A 14514-nucleotide genomic window follows, 5' to 3' on the forward strand; every position below is an offset into this window, starting at 1 on the left:
CCTTCCTTTTCAATTCTGTTAATTTCTCTTTATCCTGGCATAATTCTCTCTCTCGTTCCACTTCCCTCTCACTATCTCGCTCTTCTCTTTCACCCTTTTCTGAACAGATTACTGAAGTGCTTCTCCCTTATGCCCTAAACTTTCACCGAAATCAATTCACTTTTCCCACTCGTTCTCCTTTGTTCAGTATTTCACGAACCTTCCAGTACACAAAGCCTGCCAAGTCAATAACAGGAGTAACATTTAAGTTTTTAACGATTTTCAATTATCAATAAAATTTTCCACAAAACAATAACAAGATATGACAAGAGTCCTTCACACTCGATTCTGTTCTCTTACACCGAATCCATCCACGCACGTCACTACTCCGGATTGTCCTGTCCCGTCCAGTCGCCACTCCTACAATCACCACCTCCAATCGCCACTGTTCTTTCCATTATCGCTCTACCCACCGTCACTACCAATCGTCACTGTCTCTTCTTCTACCGTTCCTCCAACCGTCACTTCCAATCGACACTGTCCCTTTCGTCACCACCCAGCTGGTCGTCACTCGATCCTCATCTCTTCCGTAGTTCTCTATCGCCACTATGTCTTCCGTCGCCGCTTCGCCAACCGTCACTTTGATCGTCATAAGCTGTACTGTTCCTCACTCAGCTGCCAGGGTCCATAGCTCCTGATATGAGCCAGGATATATGCTAAATTAAATGAAGGGAGGTGTTGGGCCTGCACCACCGACCTGACCTGTGCAGCATTCAATGCCCGCCTCCCTCCACCTGTTGGAGTTGGACCCAAACAAAAGGCAAACTACTGTTAAGCCGAACACCGGCTATTCATCCTACCATGCTTGTTGTTTGCTATTAAGTAATGCGGTAGTTGAACATAAATTTTCACGTTACAAATGTGAAAAGTAACGTACAAAATAAACTCTCAATATTTTATTATCTGTTATCAAAGGAATCAACTGTGGAAGGATTTCAAAGTTATTCCGAAAATCTTCAGCTTGTTTAATGACAAAGCAAAAATATCAAGAGTAAGAACCAATATATATGTTGTGTTGTCAAAGTAAGAGACCCGACAATTGTGTGCAAATGAGGCAAAAAGTCAATCAGCAACCTGGGACTTGGTCACAATTTGTTTGATGCCATATGGCAGCAGGGTCTACCATTAGACAATACATTATGCTTCCAATATCTTCCCAGGCGGTAGTACCTCCCTGTTTGGTAGTTGCCTACTACCTACAACGATGATTTTTATGACATAATGCAGTAAAGTATATACATATTGGTAACATTGTATCAGGTTGTGATTTGGCCTTATTTGGCCTTTTAGTTTGAGGTGTGTGGCATTATCCTGTAAAATCAAATGATAAATGTTTGGGTTTACAAAAGGGTTATATAAAACACAGGGATTATATATCGTAAGTGTTTATTAATTAAACTATATTACTTGTCATTAATTCACAAGATTTGTACAGGGCTTACACTATCTACACGGGCAGGTTGGTAACAAGGTGTTGACTACCTGGTGAGGGTCGCGGGTGAACCACATACTGTCATAGATGGTGCACGGGAGGGGTATGATAGTGCACGGGAGGGGTATGATAGTGCACGGGGGGTATGATAGTGCACGGGGGGTATGATAGTGCATAGGTGCAGTGGGGGGGGGCATGAATCTCAACATTCGACAGTCAAACTTGATTAAATAAAATATAATCATTCACCATATCAGAGGTACTTTATGACGGGTTGTGGAATGTGATCAACATTTGGTAACATCTATCATTACCATGTGTGGACAGGTGGTGCGGGCTGTGGGCGGCGGGGGTGTGTGTTACCATCACTACACCCCACGCCTCCCTACACGCCCGCGCGCCTCCCTCCAAAGGTTACAATGGTCATCTTAAGCTTAACAGTATCAATAACTTAATCAATAAATTAAGTCTTTAAAGCATGGTGTCTACCAGCAGGACCTACATGAGTCAGGTCCCTGGAGACGTCTAAAAGCTTTCCGACGCTGGTGAGTTGCTATCTGCAACCTACGGTACAACAAAGCTGCGTATCACGCATGAACACTGATTCCTCATGAAACTGAGGTTTGGGGGTGGTAAACAAGTGTAGCTGGACGCCCACATGGGCGTTGAGTAACAGCTGTAGGCGCAGGTGTCGGCCTAAGTGACCGCTGCTGCCTGGGCAGATGTTCAGCCCATTCGTACATGTCTTGACACTCGGGAACTTGGCCATGGCCGCTCCAGTACGAATCATGCGGAAAATACGCATACATAATCTGACTTGTAGAACAAGGTAGCATCAATTTACCACTACAAAATATAATAAGAAATATATTACACATTCGGAGCTCGATTCAAGCTTACTGACACAGTTTCTTAGAAAAGTCTTTGGTACAGAGGTTGGCTCAAGGGTACAACAGTGGTGCCCCGGGCCTGTGGTGGGCCCGAACCGCTCTGGGCCTCACCATGACTAGCTACGTCCACACAGGCCCACGCCAGTGCCCGGCCGGGTATCACAGTCAGGGTGGCCGCCGTGGTGCTGGCGGCCTAGGGGGGAAGGGAAGAGAGCGTGACAGGCAAGGAACACCAGAGCCCGGGGCTGAGTGTCATCCACGGACACTGGTGTTCCGGCCCCTGCCAGTGCTCCACCAAGTAGAGTACAACACGTACAACGGTAACAGTGACGTACGTCCATCGTGTGTATATTTTCACAGTACTTGGTAGTTTTATCATCATAACATTATCAACACTTGCCTCACTAAATTAAGACTGGGAAGCGTTCAGGTAACAGATAACATAATTTTTTCAAAACTTTTCTTAATAAGATTTACAAATATAACTTCCCATACAAGAATATTTTTCACCAAATAAATATACAAAAAAATATCATAAATTATTAAATACATCAAATTTAATAAGAATATCACTGAACTTCGAGTTTAATAATAACTTATGTTGTTCCACATCATCCACACATCAGCAACCGCTTCCACACGCTAACTGCACACAGGAATGATGACGTGGGCAGCACGGCCGCAACCTTTGACGAGGCCAGGACTCGACTAGTCACTCAAGAGGCCTCAAGTAGCTGCTGTAGCTGCCGGAGAACAACCTGGTCCCATAACTCATCACCTCGATGGTGTATGTAAAGACGACGACGACTGCTGGTCAAGGTCCTCCTCAGAGATAAGCGACATTTCCTCAAGAAGGCCCTATAACGTCTCGGGGTTAGAGGGTGAGGATTCTGGGTGGAGGAGCTCCTTGTACAGTTCAGACTGAAGGAACCGTAAGTATGCATCAGACTCCATCAGTGCCTGGACTCTCTTCTGCGCCGCGTCGAAGATGTACTTATCAGGGCAGTCGAGAGATTTGGCGATCTGGGCTCGGGTACCGGGGTCCAGGTTTATCTGGAGAGAAGAAGAACAACATGTTAGTTTTGTGAGCCAATGTTTTCTTTCTCTTCATTAAAATTATCATCACTAACTACTGTACTTAAAACCTGGACGCTGCTGTATAATATAAAGAAGTGGCCTTAAAACAGCAGCTGTATGTAACCTACTGTAGTATTGTGTTAACGTCCTCAAATGTGGAGTAATCACACCTAATTAAAAATGGTTGGTCATAGCGGCCATTATGAAGGAAATGCGTCATTAACCAACGTCACAACTCATGTCTCTCTTGGAACCCAAACACTTTGCATGGGAGTTTTGACAGGTGGCTACTGGGGCCATGATGGGGGGTTGACATAGGTGTGGGAGGGTTACTGGAGGGGTCAGTTTAGATGTAATAAAATGTATAAGTAAACGAACACAGGAAACAGAAAGATAAAAGAAGTAATGGAAGATAACAAAGACAGGAAATGTCGAGAGAAAGAGATATAAAGTATCTACAGAGAGATAAAGCCAAGAAATTCACTAACGCAGGAGACAGACAGAGACAGAGATGAATCGTGGAGGTTCCTACGAGGGATGGGTGGTTAGGATGGGAAGGAGGTAGTTGGAACGCGTGGTGAACCCGGTGTGGCACTCTGACCTTTACCCAGCTTAAAGGTTATAGATTCGTCCCCCTGCCCTAGGAAACTGCTGCCGTACGCCTCTTCTTCTCATCTACGACCCTTATCCCTCTTTCGTTCTGTTGTTTATATTCGTTTATTGTTGATATTTCTCTCTATCCTTCTTCATTTATCTATCCATTTACATTCGTGTATCCTTTTATTTCTCCTCATTTACTTGTCATTCTATTGTTTGTTATTCACCTACAAGACAACAATGGGATTCGAGTTAAATTATGCACACCTGTCACCTGACGACCTAGTACACCTGTCTACCTCCTGACCTACACCTCTTGTATCTCTACTTCCTCTTGCCTCCTCCTTCTCTACTGTAGAGGAGGTGGAGGTGTGTCAGGTTAGGTTCGGGAAATGTTGTGGGTTAGTAGTAAAACTCTACCCCACACACACACACCTCCCCCACCTACACCTACCACCTCTAACACACCTGTCACCACCTCCCCATAAACCTCTGCCCCCCCCTCCACCTTGCATCTACCCCCCCCCCCTTCCCTACATCCCTCTCTTCCTGCACCGCTCCTCTTGCACCTTTCACGCTTTCCCCGTGCACCTCTCTCTCCCTACCTCCACCTCTCACCGCCCCGTCGCTATGACAACACAGCCACCCAGCCGGGAGAGCTATCGATCTTGTTCACGGCAGCTAAACCACCACCACCACATGGCCTGCCTACTCCTCCACCTTCCTAAGAATTGTATAAACAAATTCTTCCTCTTAAGCGATAATTAACCAACCTCCATCTTATGAAGGTAGAGTCTCAGTGCATCTTTGACACCATTTTTGATAGACGAGGAAGTTAATATTTTCCTCCTAATTGGTGATGTTAAAAAACGATATCAACATGACTTTAAATGGCATCATAATTGCACTGAGACTCTACCTGCCTCTTCTCTCCCTGACCTACGCACTGTGAAGATTAAGAGTCGCTGTATATGCGATGAGATGGTAATGTATGTGAAGGGAACGATGGAAGGAGGAAGGGAGAGAATGGATGGGAGGAAGATGGGACGGAGAGAGGGATGGGGGTGGGGTGGGATGAGGGATAGAACAAAAAGAGGAAGGAGGAAGGAAGAATTACTAATAGATAACATACACATTTACAGTCTAGAAACTTTTGATGACGGATGTTGGACTAGATAACGAGAATCTGACAATGTGAGAGAGACATGCCGGATTATATCCCGCCCACCACAGAGAGAGAGAGAGATACAAAGAGAGACACAAGATTATCTCTTCCTCTTACCACGCCCCCCAGAGATAATTTAACCTTTGTATCTCATGTTTTTTTTAGGGGGGGTGGGGTGTGGGGGGGTGGGGGGGAGGGGTCCTGTCTCACGTTCTCTAAGTGTTACGTCAACATCCAGGGTTGGCCAGGATGGGAGGGAGGTGGAGGGGCAGGGAGGGTAGGAAGCAGAGACGGAGTGAGGGAGGAACGTGGACGAGCTGCAGGTTCATTGGGTGTTGGAGAATAAAAGGGTCAATGGGCTTACCTCTTGCATTTAAAAAAGGTAATACGCTTTATGTTCTCTTTACTGTCTATCTGTCTGTCTGTCTGTCTGTCTCTCTGTCTGTCTGTATTACTGTTATTGTATGAGTCAGTATTACTACCTCTTTGTGTAGTAGTGTTGTGTGTGTATGTGCGTGCTAACATTCATGTATAACTATTGTTTGTACACGAGTATGTATGTATGTATGTATGTATGTATGTATGTATGTATGTCCATGTATACAGCGTCCAAAGCATAAATCACTGTACCCAAGCTACTACACAGAGCAACTTAGTGACCATAACATGAAAACTTACCAACGTGTGACAAGGGGCAAGACAGACGAGGGGCAATACAGACGGGCAAGGCAGACAGGGAATGGAGCAATACAGACAGGAGGGGGGAGGGTCAATACAGCTTAAAGGGCAAAAATATAAGGGCAAGATAGCTTACCTCCTTAGGGGACTGGACCGCCACGTAGTCAGAATGGATCTTGGTGGCTTTAGAAGTCATCTTGGCCGCCCGTGTCTTCCTGAAGTCTTCTACAGCTAGCCAGAATTCCACATTCTCTTCGCTAAACTCTCGCTGGAGGAAGGCCTTGAAGAGTGCCTGGCCGTCTGGAGAAGGAGAAAAACGTACTGGTTAGTGTGTGTCAACTCTTCTTTCAGCTGGTTGGCTTAGACTAGGTTGGGTTGGTATTTTGATTGGTTAAGATAGTTTACAGTGTTTTGATTGGCTATCTTTTTTTCTTTAGGAGGGAGATTGAAGAGGTTACGTAAGGAGAAAGATATTATATAAGTGTGTGGAGAGAGAGAGAGAGAGAGAGAGAGAGAGAGAGAGAGATATCTGCTCTTTGAATATTACATAATAATTAAACCTAAAGGTCCTTAAACATTCCTTCATCTCCCCCTCGTTACCTCCCTATTCTCCCTCACCTCCTCCAGTTTCCTGATTAATGACTCGTGACGTAATGGTTGTCGTAGGTCTTTCCATATCTAATCACACAAGACCTAAAATTAGAATGTGTGTGTGTGTGTGTGTGTGTGTGTGTGTGAATTATAAAATCACTGTCAAGATCTCTTTTTTTTATCCAACCTTCCACCATCCCCCACACCTTCCATCCCCCACACCTTCCATCCCCCACACCTTCCATCCCCCACACAAGACGTCACAGCGGCCAGCCTACACACAACCTTACAACATGAAAGGCGTTGTTGTCACCCTGTCACTCCCTCCCTCCCTCCCTCCCTCGTCCTTGTAGGTGCTTTACGCCTCACCCTGGCCACACTTCGAGTACCACCACCTGGCCACCACCAAAACCCTTGTACCTCCACTCACGCTATTTTCGCAACTCTCAGCTGCCAAAATCATGTTGCCAAGGATCTACGGGACAAAACGGTCTCGTGTATAAATCACTGACGCTGTTTACTTTAGGTTATGAGAAGCCTCTTTGATGAGTGTCGGAACTATGAAGGATGAACGCGGGCGATACCTGGAAAATATCAGCCAATAGCCCGAATAGTTTAAGGTATTTTAGAATTTTAGGTGGAGCTAATTATGGACATGATTGGTGGAGGGGAGGGGGGGAGGGTGGTACTAGTGCTGCTAATACTCGCCTTCCCCTCCTCAAGGTTGGACCAACACCAACAATCTCAGGAAGGTGGAATGCGTCGCAAATTTTGGCCAATTATACCACGAGCAAAGTCCACCACATCGCGTGCTGGTGGTCCCTCCTGCCAAATTCCAGCAGTCCCATTTATCTCTCATGAGTTTTTCCTCCCCACCTCCCCTCCCCCTAACACCTCCCCTCCCCCCCTAACACCTCCCCTCCCCCTCTCAGGACAAGAATTACATAATCTACCTCACCCCATCGTCCAAGGGAATGAGGGAGAAGGAAGAAGAGAATTTCCCCAGTATGGAAGGCAGATATACCCTTAGAATGATTTAGTTTTATAATCAACAAGAGCCATTATCTGTCATCTACTAAGAGACTAATTAACTAATCTCTTTTACCCGGGAGAGATCAGCGTGTTTGCTCAGAGCCACCAGGAGCCAGAGACGTTCTTTTCCTCCATGACCTTCAACCCCCCCCCCGCCCCGTCTCTCCCCCTCCTACCGTTCTCTATGGTGCCGCGCCTACTGGGAGTGCTTATAACTGCGGGTGCCACCGTATGACCCGTGGCACTGACCGAGACGCAAGAGGAAGTAACCCGGCACAACAACAGTCCCTAATTAAGAGTCTTGGCGGTAATAAAGATTTAATAAATAAGATGACTACACTGACTCTAATTACGCGTAGATAGAAAACAAAATCTATTAACACACACACACACACGTCGACTTAAAATAGAACCGTAAAGGCGAGAGGAGTGTTCAGGGCATCATAAAAGTCAACCAGGGAGCCAGTCCATCGGTTCGTGAAAGGAGTTAAAAGAGGAATTACACCTGAAGACGTCCCCTCCACCCTCCCCCAATACTCTCAAGTTAAAGTGTGTCCACGTGTAACCTTGGAACCTTGAAATCGACTTCAATTAAGACCTTCCCTTCCATCACTCCGTCAGTTTCAACACACGAGGGACAGAAGAGGGAGGAGGGAGATTTCAGCGGCCCTCAACTTCCTTTAGCTATACAAGGTTCCTGTGTCGAGTAACCCACGTGTGTGTATTTAATGTTTCCCTGTGGACCTCCTTATTAATCTCTCCCCCCTTCTTTCCCTCCCTCTCCCCCCCTCTTCCTTCCTCTTCTCTCCATCCCTCCTCCCCCCATTCATTCCTCTTCTCTCCCTGTTCATTCCCTACACCGAATAAATAACAACATCTAAATATCCATAAATCCTACTCAGAACAAACAACTTCATTAAAAAAAAAATCCCCTAATCCCCCACAATCCCTAATCTTAACCATTATAATCCCCCAATCCTAAGAGGAAGAACTCCTAATTGTGATCATAACTCAAACATAACCAGAGCAGATACCAAGATAACACTAATAACTCAGAAGGCATTAACGAAAGAGGAGAGTTAAATATATGATGAGGTAATGTAGAGAGAACCCCCCTCCTCCCTCCCTCCCTCCCTCCCTCCCTCCCTCTCTCTCTCTCTCTCTCTCTGTCTGTCTCTCTCTCTCTCTCTCTCCACCTCCAGGAAGCAACACAAAGAGGCCGGGGAGACTTACATTTTGAGGCCATGAGGTTGTGGAAACTCTCTGCCCACCCCTGTACTTCTTCAGGTTGAGGTCGGACACTGACTTGAGCCTCACCACGACGCCGCAGCCAACCGAGTCTTAGCCGCATGTCACTCCTGCGGGAAGAAGAAAAATACAGGTCACAAGAGGTCATAAATAATGTTAGAACAGGTCAAATAGATGATAATTTAACGTGATATAATGATAATGGTGTGTGTGTGTGTGTGTGTGTGCAGGATATGACAACAGTATGTCAATAGAGGATGCAGAAGTCCCAAACATTTTTAGTAAATAGGATAAGAAATGAAGAGAGAGAGAGAGAGAGAATCATAGAAATATTGTCATAAGAAGTATTAGAAAGAAAGTAACTGGGAGGCGTTTAGTATGTATAATATGACAGTAAAAGATATTGAAACTACTGTCACAAGTGTCATGGGGGAGGGAGAGCGTGACAGGATGTAGCCACCTCTCTGTAGTCATGACGCAGGGAGGGTGATGTGTGTGTGTGTGTGTGTGTGTGTGTGTGTGTAGTGTGTGTGTGTGTGTGTGTGTGTGTGTGTGTGTGTATGTGTGTGTGTGTGTGTGTGTGTATGTGTGTGTGTGGAGGATGTTTTGAAAGCCACAGCTGGTAATGTGATACAATTCTTTACACGTGTCTAGAACAGTTTATCTCGTTAGGATATAATTAACACGTAGATATTACTGTATTGTGTCTAATATCGGTGGTGGTAGTAGTAGTAGTAGTAGTAGTAGTAGTAGTAGTAGTAGTAGTAGTAGTAGTGGTGGTGGTGGTGGTAGAAGTGGTGGTAGTAGCTACTGTTATTAATATTTTGATTATCTCCATCGTGTTATGAACAGAGAGGTTCGGGATCAGGGCAGATGAGGTTGGCGAGATGCTCCTCACCGCCACAGATGTGATCCACAGCCGGACCTCCTTAGAGAGAGAGAGGAGAAAAATGAAGATAGAGACGATCAGAAAGAGGAAAGTTCGACAGATGGAGACAGAAAGAAAGTAAGGGAGAGAAAGTGTGAGAAAAAAGTTGAGAAAGTTGAGAGTAGAGGATAGGATTTCTGGAATGCAGGTGAGAGTTGGGAAGGGGAGAGAGGGGGGGCGAGAGACAGGGAGGGTTAGACCACCGTCTCACCCTACAGAACACCAGGAATCTCTCTCTCTCTCTCTCCATCTCGTGTTACGAATCCACACAAAAATCCTTTACGTCAAACTCTCCCTCAGTGTGCGTGTGTTCGGGGTGACACGGCAGTGGCTGGTGACGTCACGCATACGTCACCAGCCACAAACCCGCTTCCTTGCACCCCGTCCCCACCCGCACCCCCACCCGCACCCACACCCCCTAGGTCCTCCAATGGTTCGAGTCATCTTACCTGACTTAATCCCACCAGGTATCATTAAGGTGGTTAATTTTCAGGTGTGATAAGCTGGAGGTGGGCCTAATCTTCAGGTGATGCAATTAACAGCTAAGAGCTTGTTTGACAGGCGGCAGTGTTGTGAGGACATTAAACACCGTAAACTCAGTATTTACGGTCAAAACAAAGACTAATGTTGTGGTTTTAAGCTGTGGTAGTTGTTAGAGACGTAGTTATATTCTGTAGTATGTTGTGAGGTTACTAACTACCTAACTTTATTCTACAAGATGTAACAAAATTTACGAACTACAAACGCGTGTAGTAGTTTGCTTCCTGGTGTAAGAAGAGAGACATTTGGTTAATCTTGGCGACTCAACAAACACACAGTATCACACAAAAAGAAACCACGACACCAGATACGGCTGCGTGTGACTTGTATCGTAATATCAGCTTATATGACGTAATGTGTGCAGGAGGGGTGGGGTGGGGTGGGGTGGGGGTCGACCGGGCAGCCAACCCTCCCCCCCTCCACACTTTACCTGTACACCTGGCCGAGTGGCTTAACTGATCATTACTAATTATGTATACGTCAACATCCAGGTGATTATACTACTAGTCTTCACCAGTTCTTTTGTAAACAGTGAAAATAAATTTCTCGTAAAGTGTAACCACTAGTGACATTTTACCTAAAGAGTATTTCTGTTCTAGTCTTTATAAATGTGTATATATATATATTTACTGGCAACGGAAAACAAGTGAAGATCACACTAAATTAAGATGACAAGGTAAATCTGTTCATAAATTCTACACCAACAGTAACAATTAACACAAGGAGGAGGAGGAGGGGTCATTAAGAAACATGTGGGGGACGTTTACGATATCAAGGACAAGATGTAGTATAAACTTTAACCCCATCCCCTTCATCTCTCTCTCTCTCTCTCTCAGCTGGGTCTTAGCCAACCCTTTACCACCATCAACAACACGACGCTGCTCTCAATGCGCTCACCTTCTTGCCCTAGTGCACGAAAACAAAGTCAAGGGAACACACGCAAACACACACACACGCAAACACACACACACACACACACACACACACACACACTGTCTGACTCTTATAATTTTGGCAGTCTGCCGACACACTGGACTAAACACACTTGGCAGACAAACTTTATCCTTACACGGAGGCACTGTACACTTGGCACTATCTCACAGCTATAGAGACTCGGTGCCACTATCTCACTCAAACAGAAAACCTTCACACAAAATTGGCACTACTTCACTCTCACAGACAACCCTTAAACACAGTTGGCACCATCGTCAACGGGAGGTGTATGTTATATTACCGTTTGCCGTGGGCGAGTGAGTCCGCGATGGCAGAGTTGAGGGAGCCGAGGACGTTCTTTGTAGCCTTGAGGGACTCCCGTCGAAGATCAGTGGCAATCATGATGCTACTTCTACAGGCTAGGCGTACCAGCCACTACTGAAGGAGGTGGGGAAGAAGGGAGGAGGAGGAGAGGGGGTTGGTAGGCGTTGGTAGAGTCCTCGAGATGTTGACACCACAAACAGTCTTTTTCTAGACTTGTTCGTGAAGGTGGTCACCTTTGTCTTGCAGGCCACTAAAGTGTTCAGTAAATCACTGTATTAAACTGTCTCAGTAGCGATGATGTAGGTGGACGGTCAGTTGACGTTTGCACTACAGTTGATGTTCGCACCTAAGACTTATCAGAGTTCCTGTCTTCTTGTTTCCATTCAGATAAACTTGTTGTTACACACTGGGATAAACTCAACTGGACGTTGGGTTAAGTATAAGCTTCGAGCATTAGAGTGGATTGAGGTCTTCCTCTTGTGGCGCTCGGACCTGGTCTGAGGAGCAACCCACCGCGGCCCATCTAAATAGACCCGGCTTGCATACGCGCGCGCACCCACACACACGCATGCCTCCCTCATTCCCTCCCTCCACTTCTTTCTCTCAGTGCTCTGCTCTCAACTACTTCTCACCAGTAGATCACCAGTAAATAAATAATGAACCCGTTAACAAGTAGAAATGAGTTAACAACAGCATGGGGGAGCTGTGAGAGAAGACATCAACTTGTGAGCGACAAAGAAACATTAAACAATTGATTCTCTCAATAAAAATAATATTTTAACACTTGTCTTGGTCTTATCCTCACTGTTTATATATTTTCACTGTCTATGCACATGACGAGCCAATGTAAACTTACTTGGTGATATAATTTACTTTATCTTCTATGTATCTCGCTATCCGGTGGGAGTTTGGGGAGGTAAGCGACGCGTCTCATAATGGCGAACTAAAGACAACTAAATCAAGCAAAAGTTATGAATTAATTACTGTTGAGTGAACTTCGTCATGTAAGCAGTGAATGACATCTAGCCCTAACTGTGAGGTTCCTGTCCTCATCCACACCATAGTGAGGGAAGGAGGGAGGCGATAGATAATAAACACATCAATATGAGGTAAACAAAAGGAAGGTGAGGTGGATAACCCAGGATAAGTAACTGATCAAGGACACCGAGGAGTGTTAAGAAAAAATACGCTGGTTATGAAGTGATGAAATTTCAAGCAAACACACAGCCTCCCGGATATCCTCAGGTTCACCCCCCCCCCACCTCCCACCTCCCTTTCTTCCTCCGCTTATCTTATTATGGGGGAGGAATTACCATAGGGCCAAGTACACGCCAAGCAGATGTAACCCGTGATCGACTCAACTAGCACTGTCTGAGTGTTCCTACCCCCCTCTCTCCCTCTTGCCCCTTCTGTCCCTCCTACTTCTCACCCCCCCTCTCCTACCCCAGTCCAACAAGACAAGCGGCGCAGCAGCAACGGTCCGGGCCGGCTCGGCCCGGACCGGCCCAGAGAAGATCAGTAAGCCCGTGGCGTTCATACGGGGAGGGTGTTGCTAAGCCGTCAGGGTAAGATCAGGGTAACTAATTCAACAACCTCACTCCTTCATTAACCTCATAAACTATCCTAGGTTAGGAGTTGTGACGACCTCCCTCGTGACTGTGTGATCAGGGATGTTGCCAAAGGTCAATAATAAGTCATCTTGCAAGAGTTGGGAAGTTCAGGGGGACAGTAGCTGGTGGCGGGAAGGTCCTCTCTCACGCTTGGGGTTACCCCATTGAGGCTGGTGGAGACAGTTACTACTGACCACAGTTTTCTTCACAATTGGTTTACTTTACAGTATATATCAGGTGCCTACAAGAGAGCCCAGGCTCTCAACTGGCTCAGCCATGTTAATATTATGATTTTTAATCGACTCTGTATCTGTGTTCTTCTGGCTAAATAAACAGTTTCAATATCAATATTACCATACGGAGACACTGCTTGGAATTCTATCCTTTTTCCCTGCAACCGATTTGTTGCGGCCCCTCTGAGTAATACTTGCGTAGGTTCATTTCTCGTTATTTACTTTGTGAGTCATTGTCGGCGTCACGTGCCAGTATACAAGTCGGGAGGTTGGTCGGGTTTCTGTTGTACACTGTTGGTGAGTAATGGGACGGGTATGTGAGGGGTCTCCACTGTTGTGTTGAGGTACACTGGGTGGTGGAGGAAGGTAAGCCAATAAGTATGATAATTAATGAGGTACAAGACCTGATCTAACCTAACCTAACTCAACGTAACCTTACCTAACCTAATTCAACGTAACCTAACCTAACCTAACCTTACAGATATGATTATAGACTACAGGTATGATTATAGACTACAGGTATGATTATAGACTACAGGTATGATTATAGACTACAGGTATGATTATAGACTACAGGTATGATTATAGACTACAGGTATGATTATAGGTATGATTATAGACTACAGGTATGATTATAGACTACAGGTATGATTATAGACTACAGGTATGATTATAGACTTCAGTTGAACTTGAATAAAATTTTGGATAAAATTTTGTTATTAAATTGATTACCCTTATAAATTCTAAGTGTTGTGTGAAATAGAGCAAATCTCTCTCTCTCTCTCTCTCTCTCTCTCTCAATAATCGTCCTCTATCTGCCTCTGCCTGCCAGTTTGTCTGTCTCTTTCTCTATCAATCTATGTTTCTTTCTCTGTATCTTTGTCCCTCTGTCACTATTTCTGTCTGTCTCTTTGTCCCTCTGTCACTATTTCTGTCTGTCTCTCTGTCTCTTTGTCCCTCTGTCACTATTTCTGTCTGTCTCTCTCTATGTCTCTTTGTCCCTCTGTCACTATTTCTGTCTGTCTCTCTGTCTCTTTGTCCCTCTGTCACTATTTCTGTCTGTCTGTCTCTGTCTCTTTGTCCCTCTGTCACTATTTCTGTCTGTGTATGTCTCTCTCTGTCCCTTTGTCCCTCTGTCACTATCTCTCTCTCTGTCTCTCTCTCTCACTCCAGTTTTCCACGCTACAAGTTTTTATG

General features: G+C 45.4%; 1 protein-coding gene across 1 annotated transcript; it reads right to left on the reverse strand.

Annotated features, from left to right (window-relative positions):
• Window positions 1-1651: 1651 nt before the first annotated feature.
• Window positions 1652-11985, reverse strand: LOC121871613 (regulator of G-protein signaling 2-like). Its single transcript, XM_042374027.1, has 4 exons — window positions 11452-11985; window positions 8735-8859; window positions 6015-6178; window positions 1652-3414 (listed from the first exon to the last, which is right to left on the reverse strand). The coding sequence occupies exons 1-4, from the start codon at window positions 11550-11552 to the stop codon at window positions 3220-3222; spliced, it is 585 nt and encodes a 194-aa protein (XP_042229961.1). The 5' UTR covers window positions 11553-11985; the 3' UTR covers window positions 1652-3219.
• Between the last annotated feature and the right edge of the window lie 2529 nt (window positions 11986-14514).

Source organism: Homarus americanus, unplaced genomic scaffold (assembly GCF_018991925.1).
Source record: "Homarus americanus isolate GMGI-L3 unplaced genomic scaffold, GMGI_Hamer_2.0 scaffold46130, whole genome shotgun sequence".
Classification (NCBI taxonomy): domain Eukaryota; kingdom Metazoa; phylum Arthropoda; class Malacostraca; order Decapoda; family Nephropidae; genus Homarus; species Homarus americanus.

Excerpts from the sequence above, each read along its gene's own strand:
- LOC121871613 (XM_042374027.1), bottom strand. The coding sequence starts at position 11,552 with ATGATTGCCACTGATCTTCGACGGGAGTCCCTCAAGGCTACAAAGAAC. Across the intron at positions 8,860-11,451 it reads TCACTCGCCCACGGCAAACG|GAGTGACATGCGGCTAAGAC; the intron begins GTAATATAACAT and ends TTCTTCCCGCAG. Across the intron at positions 3,415-6,014 it reads CGGTCCAGTCCCCTAAGGAG|ATAAACCTGGACCCCGGTAC; the intron begins GTAAGCTATCTT and ends TCTTCTCTCCAG.